The sequence below is a fragment of the Cardiocondyla obscurior genome, unplaced genomic scaffold (assembly GCF_019399895.1).
Source record: "Cardiocondyla obscurior isolate alpha-2009 unplaced genomic scaffold, Cobs3.1 scaffold41_0_353218, whole genome shotgun sequence".
Lineage (NCBI taxonomy): Eukaryota > Metazoa > Arthropoda > Insecta > Hymenoptera > Formicidae > Cardiocondyla > Cardiocondyla obscurior.
The window spans coordinates 226,932-249,514 of NW_027228792.1; the positions used below are offsets into that span (position 1 = coordinate 226,932).

At 35.4% G+C, this 22,583-nt stretch overlaps 3 protein-coding genes across 3 annotated transcripts; all 3 read left to right on the forward strand.

The window, feature by feature from the left end:
• Positions 1-6,993: 6,993 nt before the first annotated feature.
• LOC139112687 (uncharacterized) lies at positions 6,994-9,529 on the forward strand. Its single transcript, XM_070673759.1, has 3 exons — positions 6,994-7,032; positions 7,230-7,719; positions 8,205-9,529. Exons 1-3 carry the CDS (start codon positions 6,994-6,996, stop codon positions 9,527-9,529), a joined length of 1,854 nt encoding a protein of 617 aa, XP_070529860.1.
• Positions 9,530-16,155: 6,626 nt separating this feature from the next.
• Positions 16,156-20,968, forward strand: LOC139112688 (uncharacterized; the record flags this gene model as incomplete). The annotated part of the gene is made up of 1 exon (XM_070673761.1): positions 16,156-20,968. A coding segment is annotated over one exon (1,038 nt), but the record flags the coding sequence as incomplete, so codon positions are not given.
• On the forward strand, positions 18,182-20,019 carry LOC139112689 (uncharacterized). Its single transcript, XM_070673762.1, has 3 exons — positions 18,182-18,913; positions 19,009-19,637; positions 19,746-20,019. Exons 1-3 carry the CDS (start codon positions 18,182-18,184, stop codon positions 20,017-20,019), a joined length of 1,635 nt encoding a protein of 544 aa, XP_070529863.1.
• Positions 20,969-22,583: the final 1,615 nt, after the last annotated feature.

Consider the following 22,583-nt stretch of genomic DNA (forward strand, 5'->3'; position numbering starts at 1 on the left):
ATTAACTATTATTGTTAAAAAAATAATAGTTAAAAGAGTTACACGTTTTAATGATTTATATACTGTTTATTGAATGGTTTATTAAACATTTATAGAAACATGTTTAGTTTTTGATTTGATTTAAGATGATGATAAATGAGTGAATTATATGAACGATATTTTAGAGTTTTTAGACTGATAATGCCACAACACGTATAAAAAAAACATGTATGAAAAAACACGTAAAAACACATATGTATAATAGATTTTATAAGAATTACTGTAACATTACTTCCTTATCTCGAATTTCAAGCATTCAAGCAAGGCTTTACCTCATTTTAAAAAATTAAGATTTTCTTAAAAGATATATTAATTATCTTCATTGAAGATAATTAATTTTATTATATATTTTTGTAATAATTTAAATTGAAAAAAAATGTACTATTAAAATTATGTAAATTACTTATATGAACTTTAATATATTATTAAATAACATTACTGCAATATCTGTTTCCATCATTGCTGTTTTTTTTTAATTTTTAATTTACATTTTTATAAATTTAATAGTTATTTTCGAAAGATTACGTTCAAAATTAAATTAAAATATCTGAAGTATTAAAACTTTATAATAAATGTTAGAAATGAAATCTTAGAGTAGTCTACATTAGTAGTTATTTGATTTACGCGCTAAGCGAAGGTGCTGCTCATGCATTTTGTTTTTTATTTGTTATTATCTAGTCCTCTTTTTGTCTTCTTCTTTCTGTTCATTCGGCTAGTACGCTTTGTTCGCGCAACGTGCAATTCTCACGTTACATATAATAAAATATATATTTATCATCTAATATTATTATTTTTAATTTATATTTAATTAAGTGATCTGTGTACATTGTTATTTACAACACCCACGCATCTATTTCCATCAATAAAGTAGCATTATGCTTTCTTTTATCCATAAATGTGTTTTATTTTTTTAAATTATTCGCTTTGTGTCAAATTAGAGTAAGTATCAATTATTAAAGAAGATGTATTGTGATTCAGTTTAATTTATAATATTTATATGAAAAATTTTTCCAAAATTAAATTACATAAATTTTTTAAACATTGTAAATCGTAATCGTGCAAATAACGATCTTTATTTTTTAAATATTTCTTTTTTTTTTTATTAAATTAATCAAGTTTTTTATTTTTAATAAGAAACATAAAACTTATTTAAAAATAATAAAATAATTATTTTTATATGGTTCAATTACTATTAATATCTTATCTTATATAATTTTTTATTGTGTTGTCTTGGCGTCGAAGTTGTTCGGATATGGTAATTGGATGAATTGAGCTTTATATGACAGGTACATGTTAATCACGTGTTAACAGACTATTATATTTTTCTGCAAGTGAATACTCAAGAGACAAAAAAGATTCTTAGCTTTTAGAAAAATTTTTTTTAATAAAAGTTATCTTATATAAATTATTATTATTATTATTATTATTATTATTATTTATTAATTAATTAATTTTTTAACTGTAACAGTATCAGAAATTCCTTCTGTTATCTTATATAAAATTATATACAGACACCCTTACGTTTACTGGTTTCTTATAATTCCATCAAGTATTGTTTGCGTTCTTACAATAATGTAATAGTAAAATAAATTAATATTAATAGATTTTTTTAAATAAAACATTTATTTAAGCATTAATTTTTATTTAAACAAATAATAACATTAATATTTTTAAAATTATTATTAACATTTGAATTAAAATTAACATTTTTAAAAACAATAACAATAACATAATAATACAATAGCACATTAACATTTTTTAATTAGTACATTAACATTTTCTTTTTTTTTTTTCCTCTTTTCATTCTGAAATAATGTTGCACCGGAGCGGTGCACGGGGTCCGTTCTCCGAATTATTACACGTTCTGGGTGTAAAGTGGCGAGAGATAAATATACTTTATACGTTTTTTCTGATTTAAATACTGTGTATAGCTTTTTATTCCCTTCGCAGACTTTTGTGTATCGGTGATACAGTTACGAGTCGCTAGCTTGTACTCTTGTACTGACTTGCACGAGCTTCGGAGCTCGTGCATTTTATATTATTAATTTTGGTCTTGTCAACAAAATCGCAGAACGAAGTGGCCGCGTGCCCTACTGCCTTCTGCTGATAGCGCGTGATGACGAAAAGCTGACAAGACTGCTTCGTAGGCTCAGCAGATTCCAACGGTTTGGCAATCTGCTGAGTCGTGTATAAAAATGTAGCGCACGCGGTGGTTAATGACCAGAGTGCCGTGACGGGTTACAACAATAATAATATTATTTTTATAAATTATTATTAAATTATTAATATTATTCAAGATTATATTATTCTTTATCTTTAATTTTTTGGTATCGTGAAAAGTAACATTTGTGTAATAAACAGCCAAGATTCTGTGTTGATAAAGAGGACTTATAAAACTAAGAGAACCTATCTGCTAACACGTGCAACTCAAGATTATTTATGCAGCATAATAAATATAAAATATATAAATAATAAATAAATTAATGAATTAATAAATTAATAATAAAAAATTTCATATTTTATAAAAATTATAATTAATTATCAATTTGTAAATAAAACTCTATAAACTTATATATGCTGCTTTTCTACGTGTTTTTTATAAACGTCAATTCTGGTAAAAACTCGTCTACAAATTTCACATTTTTTATTCCATCCTGAGTGCGCCCCTTTAACATGTCTTTTCAAATTTTGCTTTAAAGAGTACGATTTATCGCACTGTGAACATTGGAAGTTGGTCTCTTTTTTTTTTTTTTTTATAACCGCTTTAGTTTTAGAGATTTCTTGACTTAATTCTTCATTTACTTGGGTTCCTTTCTCGTGATTGCAAATTAATATACGTTTACATTCAAAACATTTAATCTCCGATGGTCCAGAATGTCCCGCATATAGCGACTTATCAGCCTACTTGTATAAAAGTTTGTATTTTCTGATCACGTAATCAGTGATATTTCGGTACCAGATCGTCATATGTTCGTTACAATTTTGGTGTTTATTGCTTTTTGATGTTGAGGCAATTGGTGAATTATTTGTTATAACTTGACTTGTTACCTCTTCAAATATAATATTTTCGTTACAATTTTGGTGTTTATTGCTTTTTGATGTTGAAGCAATTGGTGAATTATTTGTTAAAACTTGACTTGTTACCACTTCAAATGTTTATAAAAATTTGTATTTTTTAAACACATAATGTGTGATATTTCGGTACCAGATCGTCATATTTTCCAAGCAATAATCATTGTGTTATTTAATAGCTTTGAATTTATAATGTAAGTATTGGAAAAAGTGAATATTTTACATGTTCCGAATTTTATATCGTTTAAAACAGATTCATGTCCGGTTATTGCTTGGAAATCTGTCACAACTATTTTAAAAGTGTTGCTGCCGGTTTTTAACTTTTTAACTAAAGTATTAAATATCATGCGAGCATTTGGAACTGCATTGAGTTTATTATTATCTATCATTTGCTGATATGAAATAAAATAATAATAAAAATTAAAATTATTTAAATAACTTTGTTTTGTAAAATGCAGTGCCGTGTTATACAAAGTTCGATCTCTGTCTGTCCTTTCTCTTCGTTCCTTGTGGCCTTTGCCGTATTTCGTCGCGATCTAGCACGCCTGAGCGAAGTTACGGTAATCTTATTAATATTATTATTTTATTATATATTATTATTATAAATAACATCTGGTTTTTTTCTTCTGTTTTCTTTTGAGAGGTGTATTTATCCCTTGCAATAATTGTAAAAAGAGCATATGCCCGTCTAATTTAACAATATTACTTAAATTATTTACTATTAAATGTACTGGATCTATAAAAAGTAATTAAAATAATTAATGAAATTAAATTATTTTCATAAAAATATAAATAGTATATGGTTTTACAAAAAAATATTAATATACATATAATATAAAAATTTATAAGAAAAGAGAAATATAAAAGAAAAAAAAAGGAAGGTAATAAAGGGAAAGGTAGATGGGAAAATTTAAAACAAAAATCTGGAGTTGCAAGAGAAAAAAAAAAGAAATAAAAAAGGGAGAAAAGATGAAAAAGCGTTGAAAGAAAAAAGAAAGAAAGTATAGGATAGGTAGGAATGAGGAAACATTAAAAATAAAAGAAAAAGAAAGAATGAGATATAAAAGAATGTAAATGTAAAAGAAATGGAAACAATGGAAAAAGTATCAAATGCAAAGGTCTCAAGATTCTGAATAAGGATAAAGGAATAACAGTGTAAAAGATGTGTGTGCGCTTCTCTCTCTCTCTCTCTCTCTCTCTCTCTCTCTCTCTCTCTCTCTCTCTCTCTCTCTCTCTCTCTCTCTCTCTCTCTCTCTCTCTCTCTCTCTCTCTCTCTCTCTCTCTCTCTCTCTCTCTCTCTCTCTCTCTCTCTCTCTCTCTCTCTCTCTCTCTCTCTCTCTCTCTCTCTCTCTCTCTCTCTCTCTCTCTCTCTCTCTCTCTCTCTCTCTCTCTCTCTCTCTCTCTCTCTCTCTCTCTCTCTCTCTCTCTCTCTCTCTCTCTCTCTCTCTCTCTCTCTCTCTCTCTCTCTCTCTCTCTCTCTCTCTCTCTCTCTCTCTCTCTCTCTCTCTCTCTCTCTCTCTCTCTCTCTCTCTCTCTCTCTCTCTCTCTCTCTCTCTCTCTCTCTCTCTCTCTCTCTCTCTCTCTCTCTCTCTCTCTCTCTCTCTCTCTCTCTCTCTCTCTCTCTCTCTCTCTCTCTCTCTCTCTCTCTCTCTCTCTCTCTCTCTCTCTCTCTCTCTCTCTCTCTCTCTCTCTCTCTCTCTCTCTCTCTCTCTCTCTCTCTCTCTCTCTCTCTCTCTCTCTCTCTCTCTCTCTCTCTCTCTCTCTCTCTCTCTCTCTCTCTCTCTCTCTCTCTCTCTCTCTCTCTCTCTCTCTCTCTCTCTCTCTCTCTCTCTCTCTCTCTCTCTCTCTCTCTCTCTCTCTCTCTCTCTCTCTCTCTCTCTCTCTCTCTCTCTCTCTCTCTCTCTCTCTCTCTCTCTCTCTCTCTCTCTCTCTCTCTCTCTCTCTCTCTCTCTCTCTCTCTCTCTCTCTCTCTCTCTCTCTCTCTCTCTCTCTCTCTCTCTCTCTCTCTCTCTCTCTCTCTCTCTCTCTCTCTCTCTCTCTCTCTCTCTCTCTCTCTCTCTCTCTCTCTCTCTCTCTCTCTCTCTCTCTCTCTCTCTCTCTCTCTCTCTCTCTCTCTCTCTCTCTCTCTCTCTCTCTCTCTCTCTCTCTCTCTCTCTCTCTCTCTCTCTCTCTCTCTCTCTCTCTCTCTCTCTCTCTCTCTCTCTCTCTCTCTCTCTCTCTCTCTCTCTCTCTCTCTCTCTCTCTCTCTCTCTCTCTCTCTCTCTCTCTCTCTCTCTCTCTCTCTCTCTCTCTCTCTCTCTCTCTCTCTCTCTCTCTCTCTCTCTCTCTCTCTCTCTCTCTCTCTCTCTCTCTCTCTCTCTCTCTCTCTCTCTCTCTCTCTCTCTCTCTCTCTCTCTCTCTCTCTCTCTCTCTCTCTCTCTCTCTCTCTCTCTCTCTCTCTCTCTCTCTCTCTCTCTCTCTCTCTCTCTCTCTCTCTCTCTCTCTCTCTCTCTCTCTCTCTCTCTCTCTCTCTCTCTCTCTCTCTCTCTCTCTCTCTCTCTCTCTCTCTCTCTCTCTCTCTCTCTCTCTCTCTCTCTCTCTCTCTCTCTCTCTCTCTCTCTCTCTCTCTCTCTCTCTCTCTCTCTCTCTCTCTCTCTCTCTCTCTCTCTCTCTCTCTCTCTCTCTCTCTCTCTCTCTCTCTCTCTCTCTCTCTCTCTCTCTCTCTCTCTCTAATAAAAGTAAGAGCAAAAGAAACTTCAGAATTGTATGCGGAGTATTTTATACAGGGTGTCTTATACCTTATGACGCACCCTGGAGAAATAAGTAGGTCCAATTGTTAGGAACAAGAAAATCCCATACTATTTTTTAATTTGGGCGTTTATTTATGAGATATCAACAATTATATTTGACCGAGAGCGAGACGATGCGATGACGCATCGTCTCGCTCGCGTAACGTCGCTTACCACGCCTCCCGTATCGCCGTACTGCTCTCTCGCGCGTCGTCGCATAGTCTCACACTCGGTCGAATATAATTGTTGATATCTCGCAAATAAACGCCCAAATTAAAAAATGGTATGGGACTTTCTTGTTCCTAATAATTGGACCTACCTATTTCTCCAAATGTTTCTCCTAAAAATTTCTCCAAAAAAAAAAATTTACCAGGGTGCGTCATAAGGTATGAGACACCCTGTATATACAAGGTGTATCAGCCCATGTGTCGAATCCGTTAGAAATAGATAGAACTCGGGTAGACAAATAAGAAAGTCCCACACCACTTTGTAAAATTCTTAACTGTTATTAAGAAAAAAATTAATTTGTTTAGCGCAAGAGCGACAAGGAAGCTGCGCGTGAGTGAGCGCGACAGGCGACGGCGCCATTCCTAACCATTCGCCTGTTGCGCTTACTCACGCGCAGCTTCCTTGTCGCTCTTGCGCTAGACAAATTAATTTTTTTCTCAATAACGGTTGAGCATTTTGCAAAATGGTACAGGACTTTTCTACTTGTCTCAATCAATTCTATCTATCCTTTTAGTATCCTTCGTTATGTTTGGGACACTTTGTATACAGGGTGTCCCGCGATCTGCGGAAAATCTCTCGGGTGTAGGTAGACATTAAAAACATATTTAGAAAAATTTAGCACTAATTTGTTGAATTCGCGATCTTAACATTTATACAAATTTTTCTAAATATATTCTTAATGTCTACCTGCACCTAAGAGATTTTCCGCAATTCGCAGAACACCCTGTATATACAGGGTGTGCGGTTCGTTTTGTCACTCCCGAAATTTTTGGGTAGACAATAATAATTTAAGACGAAAAGTCCTGTACAATTTTGCAAAATTCGTAATTGTTAATTTTATAAAAATTATAATGTCTCGGCGAATAAACGCTAAGAAATCTATGGGATGGGCGCGGCGATGGCAATGTTTAGTTTTCTGCAGACAGTAGCCGAATCGAATAATAATGATTGGCGATCGGGTTCGGCGAATGAGCTCTAAGCAACTTAGGGGCCGGCCGCGGCGGCAACGGTGTTTGTAAAGATGTAATCTGAGTCAATTCAGAAGGAGACAATCGCGAGCGCATTCGTTTCATTTTTGCCACAAAGATTTCGATACGTGATTGTCTTCTTTTCACGTATCAGATCCGTACGTTGCACAAACTTGCCGATGACGAAGTTCAATCGTTTCCGAGAGCATCGAATGTATTAAAACATCATATGTACGTCGATGATTTATTATCAGGTGCCGACACAGTCGACGAAGCACGCGCAATTAGGAACGAAATAATTGCAGTGTTAAGTCGAGGTGGTTTCACTATACGCCAATGGGCGTCTAACGATCTGCATATTATTAGCGACTTAGCTATTGAAGCGGTACATATGAATTTAATTCTAGATAATGATCGATCTTTAAAAACGCTAGGAGTTACTTGGAATACGCGAGACGATAAAATTTGCTATACGACACATATTAAGGAAATTTCAGGAACGATAACGAAACGAAAGGTTTTATCGGAAATAGCGAGAATCTTTGATCCGATAGGATTGATAGGTCCTATAGTGTTTTTTGCTAAACGATTAATGCAAGACATATGGAGAGCAGAAATAAACTGGGATGAATCTCTACCGCAGAGTATCCACACACAATGGTCGGAATTTTGTCATCAACTAAAAAACATTTGTTGCATATTGTTCGATCGTCGGGTTATATGCAAAGAATATAACGATGTTCAAATTCATGGCTTTTGTGACGCGAGTAACAACGGTTACGGCGCATGTTTATACGTGCGGTCTACAGCAAATAACGGTGAAGTTTTTATTAAACTATTTTGTTCAAAATCTCGCGTTGCTCCGTTAAAGACTTCAACCATACCCCGTTTAGAGTTATGCATTATTGATGACAAGATTGTACTCCGAGACTATTAAAACGATCAATTTTAATCCTAATAAAATCATTTTTTGGTGTGACTCGACCATCGTCTTGCATTGGTTAAAAACATCTCCACACTTATTAAAAACGTATGTCGCGAACCGTGTCGCTGAAATATCCGAAATCACTAATTTAATAGAATGGCGTCACATTCGCACATCGGATAATCCGGCCGATGCTCTTTCTAGGTCAATTGCCACGTCAGTTCATAAACAATAAATTATGGCCTGAAGAACCCGCGTGGCTACTAAAAAATGAATCTGAATGGCACAATGAAACAATACCAATTACCACAATACCTGAAATGAAAACAAATAGCTGTTTACTTATTACGCTTGACGAACCCGAATTTTTCAAAAATTATTCCTCATTCTCAAAATTATCCCGTATCATTGCTTATTGTCGCCGCTTCAAAACTCGTAAGAGATTTTCCGGTCCGTTATCGTCAAATGAAGTGATCGAAGCTGAGGAACATATTTTGAAAATAATGCAATCTTCTTACTTTCACAAAGATATCAAAATTATTAAAGACAATCGCACGTCTTATTCTGGAAAATTAGTATATCTCAACCCATTCTTAGACGATAAAGGTTTGTTGCGTGTCGGCGGACGGTTACAGGCATCTAAATTAACGTTTTCGCAAAAACATCCGATCTTGCTTCCTAGTCAGCATCAACTGACGGACAAAATTATTCGCGAAATTCACGAGAATCACTTCCATACTGGGATTCAGACGACGCTTTATATTTTACGTCGCAAATTCTGGCTTTTAGACGGCCGTAACCAAGTTAAAAGAATAATACGCTCATGCTTACAGTGTCGGCGATTTACTCCAGATACGATTCCATACAAAATGGGCAATCTTCCATCATCTCGTGTACGGGAAGCGATTCCTTTCGATAACACTGGAATTGACTTTTGTGGGCCCTTTTATATTAAAGAAAAAAAATATAGAAATCGGTCTCGGATAAAGGTGTACGTGAGCGTATTTGTTTGCATGGTCGTTAAGGCCATACATCTCGAGTTTTTGAGCGACTTATCCACCGATGGATTTTTAGCGGCGTTCAGACGATTTTCAGCCAGACGTGGTGTTCCTAGCAATGTATATTCCGACAACGGATCAAATTTCGTAGGCGCGAATAATGAAATGAAAGCTTTGTACGCGCTACTAAATTCCGACGAACACAAAGATTCAATATTTAACTATGCTATCGAAAAGCGAATAACATGGCACTTCATCCCTCCTGCGGCTCCACATTTCGGTGGATTATGGGAGTCGTCGGTCAAATTGTTTAAACACCATTACAAACGAGTAATAGGTGATTCTCTTTTCACATTTGAAGAGTTGAATGCATTTACGGCCGAAATCGAGGGTATTTTAAATTTCCGACCTATAACCTGTATTTCTTCCGACCCTAACGATGCACTTGCTTTGACTCCCGCTCACTACCTTATCGGAAAACCTATCACATCTTTACCGGAAGCGCAATTATCGTCAGTTCCAGATAATTGACTATCCGTTTGGCAGCACATTAGTAAGGTCAGACAAGACTTCTGGAAGCGCTGGAGCGTAGAATACTTAAACGAATTACAGAAACGAACTAAATAGATCAAAGACGGGCCTAAGGTGAAAGTCGACGCGATCGTACTAATTAAAGACAAAAACATGTCTTGTACGCAATGGTTATTAGGCCGTATTACCTCGATCCATCCAGGGGAAGACGGAACTGTACGCGCTGCGACAGTTAAAACAGCTCATGGAGAGCTCAAACGAGCAGTCAAATATCTTTGTTCATTGCCTACTGAACAATAGTTCAACAATATTATAATTTATATCTATGTTAAATACGTACTTATGTCAAGCGTAGAATAATAATAATAATTATATGCAACGCAGAACTATGTATAATGCGATTAAACATCCCATCGACACCATCATACGCGTATGGTTGTCGGTGCCCTACCAACGGGGGAGGATGTTCCGTAGCGTCTTAAACATATACATGTATGCGTATGCATTGTCGTGCACGACTTGTATAGATAAGTAAAAACGACGCCGCACTTCTAAAGGTTCGCCGCTTAAGAAAGATATTTTGGTTTTAACGAGTCGGCTAAAGCGCAAGATGTTATCTACGATAGCCGCAAACTTCTTAAGCTTCAATAAGTCGCCGATATCCAATCAAAAGGGATGTCGTAATCTTATTTCGACCAATCACAGCGTCTCTTCCCGGTTTTGCGTACCCGAAGCATAGCGACAGATTTTGAGAAGTCAGTCGAATGCGAGCTTCGAAGCTAGTCAAGTCGAGCGAACATGAGAAAAGGCGTGCGATACTTGCGAAAGAAAGCGATCTTCCTGAGACGAAGTCGTAGGTTCAACCGCGACCCAGGAAGCCGTCTTTTCGACGGAGATTAACTTGTCGCGACTCAGAAACTAATTTTTCTCAGGCGTTGTCGTGTGTAGAGATCTTAAAAAAGCGACAAAGGTGCGTGTGTGCTTGATACATAAAACATTAGTGTATTTTCGTTATCAATAAAAGACAATGTGAATATTAACCCATTGACATTGAACAAAACATAAAGAAATAAATTAATAGTTTCCGCAATCGACGCTTATTTGGTTCAAAACTTAACATTTTCGCACACAAAAAGATATACTATTTTGATAAAAATTTACTAATATGTCAAGGTTAACTTGTTAACAGGTGTTCAACCTTACGACAACGACATTTTAAATAACAATTTTAACCGTAACTTACTGATGGCGCCAATTTTGATCAAACAGCGGAAACTTATTAGTACACTTAATATAATTTTTTTTTACCTATTGTTTGTATTAGTCTAATTATTTTTATGCGATCTCCCTTATGCATATCTTTATCAAAATAATCTTTATTACTAAACTGCATAATATCATCCATCCGTTACCGAAAATTAGCCGCAAAATTGGTATATAAAACAATCTAGAACTTTAAATAAAAAATTAGAATTTATTTTATATATGTGACAATACAGAAGAAAACTTTATTTAGAAAGTTGAAATTTGACAAAAAACAATTTAATAAACGTTTTTTTTTTTAAGAAAGTGGTGTGTTCTTACAATTAGTCGAAATATGAATTGATCCAATACTTTGTAGGTAAAACGTACGAAGATATATAGGTTAGATTATCCAGATAATTAACTTGTTTATTTATTTTATTTGCACATATTCATTCATTTCATCATCAAAATACTGTTCCATAACGTAAATTGGGTAAGTAACATAATAGGAACACATCACCTTTTTCCAAATGTTATGTCTCAAGTTATTAATTATTTATATTTTAATTATTATTGTGAAAAATACATAATGTTGTAACCTGAGCAGCATTCTGAAGAATGCGCTCTAGTTGCAAACCATTTCCAAAAAACGCCCTGCACTTTCGCAATCGGGCAAGAACTTTGGGATTATCGCCCGATGTCGAAATAGGGCGATGAACTTATACGCAACGATTAAAATAAGTTCGTACGGTTGATGAACCTCTCCGGTCAACTACCGTGGCCGAAACTTGCTGAGGTTGCAACTCGGCGGAGTATAGAGCGACGGCTCGGAAGCCGTCGCGGGCATTCCTATCAGACGTCACGCGACGCGTATCTGCTGTAATATAAACCAGGAAGAATAAAGTGTGCAACGAAGTTATAAGAGAAGACTTTTATTTATCTACACCCGGCTTCTGCTGGTGTGGTAACGTTCCGGCGAACGGACCCACAACCGCACCGTACCACGGTGTAACAATAATAACATAGGATATTCTTATTTGTCTTAATTTGCTTTTTTTATTTCTTTAAAAAAAGATTATTTATTATAAGACATTTTATACATTAATAAAATATATAGGAACGTACTCACGCGTTGCGATATATTATACAGGGTGTCTCGTCTCAAGTGTACACCACCGCGGATTTAGAAAGATATTTAAAATATAAGTAAAAAAGTCCTATACCATTTTAGAAAATTCTCAGCCGTTATTAAAAAAAATTAAAATATATAAAATGTATAAGAGTAACAGCGACAAGGAAGCTTCGCGTGAGTGAGTACGACAGGCGACGGCGCCATTCCTAACCATTCGTCTGTCGCCCTCACTCACGTGCAGCTTCCTTGTCGCTTTTACGCCTATACATTTTATTCATTTTAATTTTTTTCTCAACAACGGTTGAGAATTTTTCAAAATAATATAAAACTTTTTTACTTATATTTCCAATATCTTTCTAAATCCGCGGTGGTGTACACTTGAGGCGAGACACCCTGTATATTTCGGTCATTTTTATTAGTATCGGATTATCATTGTAAGAAATTAGCCGAAGTACGGTTGAACTGTACTTTTCAGTGAATACCGACTTTATATAATATTAATGGATGAAATGACTGATTCGTTGTAACCCGGCGAATGGCGGAATATGGACTTGGAGGGGGAGATAGAAAAACACATTAATTAAAATTAACTAGATATATTATAGGCATAAAAACCCTCCCCCTGCGTGGGAGAAAGGAAAAGCCTTCGACAAAATAAAGGTACAAACAAATAAATAATTAGTCTCACAACTTCGTACAACGACCATGTGCGGTCTCGAAACGACAGCGCCTGCACGCGTGCTCATAACGCGGCATGACATTCTGACCGCTATTCAGTAGCCCCGTTTTACTGGCGTACCGAGCCTTCGTCCGGTCTGTACAGGCTCGTAGAGACCCCGCTGATCGGGCAGGACGAGTTCACCAAGAGGTGCCATCGTCGCTTATGTGCGGGCTGCCACGTGCCGGACCGCCATGTTGTAGGTATGTTCCGCACGTAGCCTTCTTACCTATTCCTCAGCTCGAGCAGTCAAGCTCCTCGCGGCTATCTTCCTCTACGAAGCTTCCTTCGTCTCCCTTCCTTGCAGTCTTTTCCTTGACGTGCAAATCTTCGTCACCACCTGCTTTCCAGAATCTTCCCGAAATTTTTTATTACTGCTGCTGCATGTACTCACAACTAGTCGCAAACTAGAACTCGTCACTGCCTGTCGGCCGGCACGTACCAGTCCCCGCATGCAGACGGCGCTCGCATCGGCCAATGACCGTTCAGCGCCACAAACCATTCTTGCCGGGTAAATTAATATTCGCTCATTTATAAATTGAGTCGAACAACGGTCTGGTATTAACGGGCAACGGGAGTTGTTAACTAAGGATGTACTAGGGAAATAGTGTACGCTTTCTTTTTAGTAGATACAGCCAACACAAATGTCGTTCTGTTTTCGTTATTCTGTCAATACAAAAAAAGACAGAATGACACTTGTGTCGACTGTGTCTACTAAAAGGAAAGCAGCCAGTTTAAAGTCACACCGTCAGACTTCTTTTATTAACTTTTTTTCGCAGACGGTTTACAGTGCACAGCTGCTACAACTTAACTACTCCTCAACTGCCCACTCTCAAAATACATGCGGCTATATCACTCATCTCTCTCTTGTACCTTCCGGCCAATCGCAGCTTTGGCTCGTCTGTCTACCACTAATAGAGAAGTTACTCCGTAGGAAGAGCTCAGATTGGTTCTTGGTCGACTGTAGCGCCGCACGCCATAGCGCGCATTTCAAAAGAGTATTTTTCATTCTTTTATCATAAAAATTTTGTATGGATCTGTATTCTCCTAAATTATTAATTTGAGTATGATTTCTAATTAATAATTCAAAATTTGTTTCGTTATTAAAAGCAATCACTTTCAACGGTCTTGCTTGGACACAATTTAAATTAATTATCTTTATATTTTTAGGCTATTCACTAATTCGCGGGATAGGAAACGCGCAGGATGTATAGCGAAACCCAAGAGAAAATAAAGTTAATAAAATGTAATTCAAAACCAATACAAAAGGGAACAAGAAGATGACAAAGTAAAAAGGAATACGAAGACTCGATACAAAACTAATTGAAAACCGTCGCGTGCGCGCGGAACGACTTTGAGTGCTGGACTGACGCTCCGACGCGTCGCCAGCAAGGAAGCGCGAGAGGAAGTCTCTTTGTGGCTTATCAGCCCTTTGTTAAAGACGGGACTTCCCGGTGCATCATTCGAGCTGATGCAATGCTGCGTCAGCGGAAGCTGACGAAAAGGCTTCTAGAAGGTATAAGGTCCAGGGTCCCGTTGCCAAGCCGGGCTGTTGCTAGGCAAGGGAGAAGATAGTGCGCGGCACTATCAATTGCTTGCGCCGACGGCCGGCCGCAGGTGATACCGGTACCGTCATCTGCCGAGGTGCGGGCAAATCCGCACCCACATATTTATAAAAAAAATACATTTATAAAAATTTTTAATACTTTTTATGTATTGTTAATTGTTAATTGTTAATTATTAATTGTTTTTTGTTTATAGTTATTTGTTTATTAATTTTCTTAATTAATTTTTTTTAATTTTACATAATTTGGTCGAACATGGGTTAAAATTCTATCAATTTCATCGTTCCAAGCAACGACTTCTACCTGTCCCATTATTAAAAAAAAATTTTAATATTTTATATTGTTGGTTATTACCAACAATACGAGGTGATTCCATTCCATTAATAAATTCAATTATTTTTCTGAAAAAATTAAAGAATGATTAAATGAGCAATCAAAATACTCAAGTATGTTGTTAGGCAGGTAAATTAAATATAAATATCTTAATTACAAAAGAAAGATAAATAAAAATATTTTTATTATATAACAGGAAAATAGAATATTGAATTGTAAATAAATTAAATTAACTTACACAGTGGAGTCATAATTTTGAATTTAATCAATATCGTCTTTTGAAGTTAGTAATTTCGAAGCTGTAATCTTGTTCAATTTTTTTTTTTATTGTTTCCATTTTATTTATTCTTTAACAATTATAAATTAAACAGTCAATTAATTAAAGAATATTATTTTATCTTTAGCTTTATTTTAAATCACTATATTGTTACGCCCGTTCCCGAGTTTTGGCGCGCGGGATTATCGTGAAGGCAAACGTGCCTGAAGACGGTGTCTGAAGATAGTCCGGGTTATCGAGAGCATGTCTGTCTGTTTTCCGTCACTAGGGAACAGACAACTCTCTTCATGTAAATAGCTGTATGACAGTCTTCCTTGTGATTCAGACAAGGGCAGACGCGCTTGAATCTTATAGAAATAAAGCTTCCGAGTTGTGCTTTTTGTAACGAGTCTTGTTTTTTTCGTATGAAATAGTTCCGTGGGTGTGTGTGAGGGAGTGAGAGTGGCCGAAACTCGCAGACGCTGCGGGGAGCTCGAAAGTATCGAGGAGCGGCGTAACAATATCTTATTTTTAAACTAGACAAATATTGCAGTAATGATTAATCCACATTTGATCTATAATAAACATGAACAATAAGACATTAGATTAATACATTCAATATATATTCTAAAACAATGTACTCCACCTTGTATTATCGTTGTATTCCGATGATACGATTATGGTCAAAATAAATGTCTAAAATTGTATTACGCGCCTCTTCTTCAAGATATAACATGTAGTATGCTTTCTGCCGAGTATGCCACAAAGTTTAAAGATAGCGCGCAAAAAAAAAACGCGCCATTCCGCCGACCTCCCACCACGGTGTCGTTGCATCCCGGTGTCGCTGTTCCTCATTCTTTTCTTTGTGCTGAGTCAAGTCACACGTGGAAAAATGAGAAAAAGTAAAAAACGTGGTTTTACAAGTTCAGAAGAGGAAGATAAAGAAAATTAATTGGCTAAGAAAATGAAAAAATTATGAAAAGAGTTTAAGCGGTTTGAAGATCGGAAGAGAAAACATTCGAGTAAGTATGACACGCATATTTCTTGTGTAATTTGGAGGTTAGGTTGGAGGAAGAACATAGATTCTTTAAGTGTATTACTTTTTCTTTAATCCAATCATAAGTATATTGGCCACAGAGTAGACTCTAATCTACGACTGTTCCTCGGGCTCTAACCAGAAGGAGAAATGTGTTTCTCATAGCTGAATGTTACTTAGTTAACATATAATTGGGTGTAAGTCCTAGGCTCTAACCTTGGACGGTACTCAGGCTCTAACCTGTCGTCATTCAAATATAATTTATATATTCTAAATCTAATAAAAAAAAAAAAAAAATTTTTTATAAAAATTAATTAATTTTTGATAAAAATTAATTTTAAAAAAGAGACCTATATTTGTTAGGTACGCATCTGTCTAGTCCTGAGAATCGACCACAGATTCTTTTAGAATCTCTTGCTAGTTCTTCAAATTTTCTGTCTCAAGAAAATTTAGTGTTAGAGGAGATTGTGCCTCAAGATCAGACAGACAAGCATTTGTCTCCTGAAAGAACCACGTCGTTACCGACTGAAACTGTTTTGGATAATCCACCAATTCCAATCCAAAATGAAAAACCTGTACCAGATAAACCTGAGGTAAATGATGCTGTTCAAAAAGAGAGTCCAGACGGTCCAGTAGAGGATCTTGATAGTGTCATTCTTGAAGCACTAGGCAACAAAGTAGCAGTTGAAAGGGAATTTTCTGCATCTATTCCCAATAGTATTGCAATACGTTTAGAAGGCATTTTAAAACATGGTTTGCCTAAAGAGGAAAGGGAGAAAATTATTAAGGATCACGTTCCTCCGAAAAATTGTACCTTTTTGGATCCCCCAAAACTCAATGAAGAAATTAAAGCTTCATTGAATGAATCAGCGGCTAAACGAGAAAAACAGAAAAAGATAACTACTAGTTTATCTTTATTAGGTATCGCTATAAGTGATTTGATTAACTATAATACAACAGAGAGTGAAAAACAATTTCAAATTAATCTAATTAAAAAATTAAGCGATGCGGCTAGATTATTAACAGACTTACAGAGAGACGAAACTTTAACAAGAAGAAGCCTTATTTTAACAACCATTAACAGTTCTCAAAAAGAAGTTTTGGAACAAGCCAAAGCGGACGAATGGTTATTTGGTCAGAAATTAGGAGATCGACTAAAGGCGGCTAAATCTATTGAACGTTCTGGAAAGGATTTAAAATCAAAATTAAGTGAAAAGTCAAAAAACTTGAAAACACCGCCTCGACGTCAGTCATTCAAATCCCGGACGTGGGGCGGGTACAGACAGTCAAGTTTTGCTCAGTCTCAAACCAACAGAAGGCCGTATCAGCCCAAGAAACCACAGTCACAAACGACAACATCGCAAGCAAAGAAAAATTAGGAGATGTAGGTATTATTGCGGGAAGACTAACATATTTTTTAGATAGTTGGTATAAGATAACAGATGATTATAGAATCATTAACTGGGTTAAGGGGTATAAAATTCTCTTTGACAAACCAATTTTGCAAATAGTAATTCCGAAAGATTCTTCGTGGTCCTCTTCGGATAAAGCTTTAATAAATTCTCAATTAAAAAAATTAATTTCAAAAGGGGCAATCAGTGTTTGCCAATCACAAGCAGGTCAATTCTTGTCCAATATATTCCTAATTCCTAAGCCGGATGGCTCAAGTAGGTTAATCTTGAATTTGAAAAAACTGAATGAATTTATAAAGCTTGTTCATTTTAAGATGAAAGATTACAGAGTTGCATGTAAATTGGTTTCAAAAAACTGTTTTTTGGGAAAATTGGACTTGAAGGATGTTTATTATACGATTTCTGTTAACAAGGACCATAGAAAATATTTGCGACTTTCGTTTAAAGGAAAACTGTATGAGTTTAATTGTTTACCGTTCGGTCTTAATACGGCACCCTTTGTTTTTACTAAAATTATGAAGCCAGTCATTAGTTATCTTAGGAACCTAGGTTATATATCTGTCATCTATTTAGATGACCTTTTATTGCTTGGTAATTCTTATTCTAAATGTTTGGAAAATATAAATGTATCTGCAAATTTGTTAAAGAGATTAGGTTTTATTGTAAATGAGGAAAAAAGTTTGTGGATTCCATCCCAGTCGTGCGGATTTTTAGGCTTTGTTATAAACTCTCAGAAGATGACTTTAGAATTACCTCTCGATAAAGACATAGGGTGCTTAATTTAGTCATTAAATTTATGAAATTAAGAAAATGCAGCATTAGAGATTTATCTCATTTGATAGGAGTTTTGGTGTCTTGTTGCCCAGCAATGAAATATGGTTGGGCACATATTAAAATTTTAGAATGATCAAGATATTTGGCCCTTCTTTCTTCAGACGGAAACTATGATTCAAATATGCTTCTAAATCATAATGTTCAAGAAGACTTAAGCTGGTGGCATTCTAACATATTACATAGAATCTCAAGTTTAGAAATCCGAAATTATTCCTTAACTATTTTCTCGGACGCATCTCTAACAGGTTGGGGCTGTTCTTGTGGGAATGATAAAGCCCATGGCTTTTGGAAAGAATCAGAATTGATTCACCATATAAATTATTTGGAGCTGTTGGCGGCTCTTTTTAGTTTCAAATGTTTTGCTAAAGATCTCACGAACAGTAACATTTTATTGAGGCTGGATAATACCACAGCCATTTCTTACATAAATAGAATTGGTGGTATAAGATTTAAAAAACTCAGTGATCTTAGTAAAATCATTTGGATTTGGTGTGAAGAACGGGAGCTCTTCATCTTTGCGTCGTATATTCCGTCTGAAGAGAATGAGGATGCAGACTTTGAGTCTAGAAGATCTTTCAGAGAAACGGAATTTGAGCTAGCAAACGAGATTTTTAAGAAAATTGTTGTAGAGTTTGGTCAGCCAAATATTGATCTATTTGCTTCGAGATCAAATTCAAAATGTTCAGTTTATGTCTCGTGGGCAAGAGATCCAAACGCGGTTACAATAGACGCGTTCACTTTTAGTTGGAAAAAAGATTTCTTCTACGCCTTTCCACCCTTTATTCTGATACCTAAGGTGTTGCAAAAGATTAGATCTGACGAAGCTGAGGATATAGTGGTTGTGCCTCAATGGGTGTCACAACCTTGGTTTCCATGTTTTAACTCAATGTTAATTTCAAAATTGCTAATTTTTAAACCAAATTCTAACAATTTAATTTTGCCTAACAGAAAACCTCACCCTCTCAGCGAATCCCTTACGCTGGTGGTCGGGATATTATCGGGGAAGCATTCAAATTAAAAGGCTTTCCAGAAGATTCTTTATCAATTGCGATCTCTTCGTTAAGTGAATCCTCTTTTAAGCAATATGAGGGTGCCCTTAAAAAATGGTGGTTTTTTTGTTTGGAGAAGAAGCTAAATTTATTTAGTACAAATATCTCGGAAGTTCTTAGTTTTTTATCAAAAGAATATGAAAAAGGGGCGTCTTACGGCACGCTTAATAGCTTACGTTCGGCGATTTCGCTGATTTCTAGTGTGGAAATAGGACAAAACAAACTAATTAAAAGATTTTTTAAAGGTATTGCTATGTTACGTCCACCTAAGCCTAAATACTCAGAGACATGGGATCCGCAATTAGTTTTAAGTTATTTTAGAAACTTAGGTTCAGATAATGTACCTTTAGAATGCTTAAGCAAAAAGTTAATTATGTTATTAGCTCTAGTCACAGAGCAAAGGATTCAAACTCTGGCATCAATTAATATTGATCAGATCTTAGTGAGAGAAGATGCTATATATGTTAGAATACCGGATAGGATTAAAACTTCGAAGCCGGGAAATAGACAGCCGCTACTTTGTTTACCGTTTTTCAAAGAGGATGTAAGTGTTTGTCCAGCGATAACTCTTTAGAAATATTTAGAAGAAACGAGAATTATTAGAGGTAATTCAAAATCATTAATTATTTCTTTTAGAAAACCTTTCAAAAAAGTGTCTACTCCAACTTTAAGCCGTTGGGTAAAAGACATTCTTAAAGAATGTGGCATTGATACCGATTTGTTTTCGGCACATAGTATTAGACATGCAGCGACGTCGGCTGCAAAAAGAAAAGGAGTAAATATTGATGTTATTAGAAAATCAGCCGGTTGGTCTGAAAATTCAGTTACCTTTGCAAAATTTTATGACAGACCAGTTTTGCAAGGACAAAAGTCCTTTGGAGAAGCAATCTGGTCAAAAGATAGGGCTTAGTAGGCTCGGTTAATTCTCGTTTTACAAAGCGTTGGTTTATGTGCGTTTATTTTCGTTTATTTTATTAAGAATTATATTAATATGGCATATGTTAGAACATATTTTGGTAATTTTATTTTATTTTGTGGGTTTTATGCAATATAAATATTTTGCTTCACGGTTTTAATCGTAGCCATCTTTAAACATCTACATGTTATATCTTGAAGAAGAGGCGCGTAATACAATTATATGATTAAACGAACTTACCTGTAGGTGAAGTTCTATCATAATTGTATGAAGCGCCTCTTCCGAAAGATTAATTTCCCTCCCATTTCCCATGTTCGACTTCTTCGAACCCCGTGATTATTATGTGGCTACGATATATCTTTCAACGAATGAGGTACAGCGACACCGGGATGCAACGACACCGTGGTGGGAGGTCGGCGGAATAGCGCGTTTTTTTTTTTGCGCGCTATTTTTAAACTTTGTGGTATACTCGGCAGAAAGCAAGGACTACTACATGTTATATCTTTCGGAAGAGGCGCTTCATACAATTATGATAGAACTTCACTTACAGGTAAGTTCGTTTAATCATATAATTTTCATAACTAAATTTCTTCTCAGATGTAATATGTCCTGCTTTAGCTAAGACGCCACATCTTTTCTTGAATAATATTCCAACCTAAAAATATATTTTTATATGTTCTAGTTTATAGATCATAGAGAAAACATGACTTCTTCAAGCAATATTATCGAGTGGAAGAATCCTACCTATCTCATTTGTTACACTACATATACACATTTCAATTAAATTCTAAGTGGATCCGTTTTTTATGAGTCTATTTCATATTTATATTGATATAATCCGAATTAATATTTAAAAAACATTCAAAGACAATATACTCTACCGTGTATCATCGTTGTATTACGATGATACATCCCAGAAAACACAGTTATATAACAGTGACATTACAACAATATAACAGAATATAACTATATATATACAAATATATATAAATAAAAAAAAACTTTAAAAAAAAAAAGAAAAGAAAACGTCAAGTGAACGAACTGAATTACAAAAAAAAAAAAATTAATAATAATAATAATAATATCAGAAAAAAACGTCAAGTAAAAGTAAATAATAACAAAAATAAAGAAAAAAAAAGTTTTTAAAACAAACTTTTCGCTGCGTTCTCTTTTTTTTTTTTTTAAATATTTTGAACGCTGCGTCAAGTTTTTTTTAAACATTTTTTTTTCTTTATTTTTGTTATTATTCACTCTCTTAGTTGACGTTTTTTCTGATATTATTTTTTTTTCTTTGTAATTCAGTTCGTTCACTTGACGTTTTTTTTCTTTTTTTTTTGTTACGTCTGGAGTCGTTTTTCGAGCAGTCGCCTCCTCGGTGAGCATTATTTTAATAAAACTTTGATCAAAACTAAGGTCCACGAGCACTGAGACAATATACTATAGTAAACGGAGGCGTCACCAATCAAAAATATTAAAAGGGAATCTGGGAGGAAGAAATCTTTTCCCATATTCCATGAGATAACCCGTCCGTACCCGAAAGTGGACAGCTCATTTCGGCTAATAATGTGGTCGTAAAACCTAAATTGGTCTTAGCGTGTTTATCGCCTTGGGCAGAATCTCTATTTACAGAGATTCATAGATTACCCAAATATTTGTGAATAGAGTATAATAAGCCACACCTCTAGGTCCACCAACGTCTCGGTAACTTCGAACGGTGCGTTTTTGCTCGCACGGAGGGCGTCAAGTCTTTAAATAATGTTTTCTCGGTTATTAACGCTTAATTTACAAATCCGTATAGAACTTTTCTACTTATTTTCGGAAGCCCAATCTACAACTAAAAACTTTTTTACATCAACTGGGACACCCTATAGTAGGTTTACTCTGTCGACGAGTGGAGAAGCCAACAAATTATAACTGGAATGGAGGCCTTAGACGCAATAAAAAATGGAATGCCTGTCAGCACTTCGTCAAAGCTGTACAATAATCCAAGAACCACGTTAATGTACAAAAATCATGGTAGATTGCAACTTGTTATAAAAAAACGTGGACCGGAATGTATACTTGGCGAAGAATATAAACGCAAACTTGTACGTTGAATTTTATACAATATATGAACGAAAATGGATTTCCGATATCACGGGTTCAACTATTAGACAGCGTTCAACTACTGCTGAAGCATATACAAAAAAAAACGCCGTTTACAGGTAATCGTCCTGGGAAACAGTGGTATAATACCTTTCTAGCACGTAACAAAAACTTAACTGAACGAATGTCGCAAAATTTGGCACACAGTCGAGCTTCAGTAACAGAAAATAAATTACGAGCATGGTTTAATAAGGTGCGACTTTATCTGGAATCAAAGTCGCTTCTTGATATTGTTCCTTCTCGTATTTTTAATTGCGATGAGTCAGATTTCTTTTTGAGTCCGAAAGAAAGTTAAATTTTAGCCAAGAAAGGCGACAAAACAGTTAATAATTTCATGAATAATGATGAAAAAGAATGCTTGACTACGCTTTTTTGTGGGAATGCCAGAGGGAAAATCGCACCACCAATGGATA

Coding starts and splice junctions, on each gene's coding strand:
- LOC139112687 (XM_070673759.1), top strand. CDS start 6,994: ATGGGCGCGGCGATGGCAATGTTTAGTTTTCTGCAGACA. Junction 7,033..7,229: donor TGTTTAGTTTTCTGCAGACA/GTAGCCGAATCG, acceptor TTCACGTATCAG/ATCCGTACGTTGCACAAACT. Junction 7,720..8,204: donor GGATGAATCTCTACCGCAGA/GTATCCACACAC, acceptor TGCTCTTTCTAG/GTCAATTGCCACGTCAGTTC.
- LOC139112689 (XM_070673762.1), top strand. CDS start 18,182: ATGCTTCTAAATCATAATGTTCAAGAAGACTTAAGCTGGTGGCATTCT. Junction 18,914..19,008: donor TAGTGGTTGTGCCTCAATGG/GTGTCACAACCT, acceptor TTTGCCTAACAG/AAAACCTCACCCTCTCAGCG. Junction 19,638..19,745: donor CAGCCGCTACTTTGTTTACC/GTTTTTCAAAGA, acceptor TATTTCTTTTAG/AAAACCTTTCAAAAAAGTGT.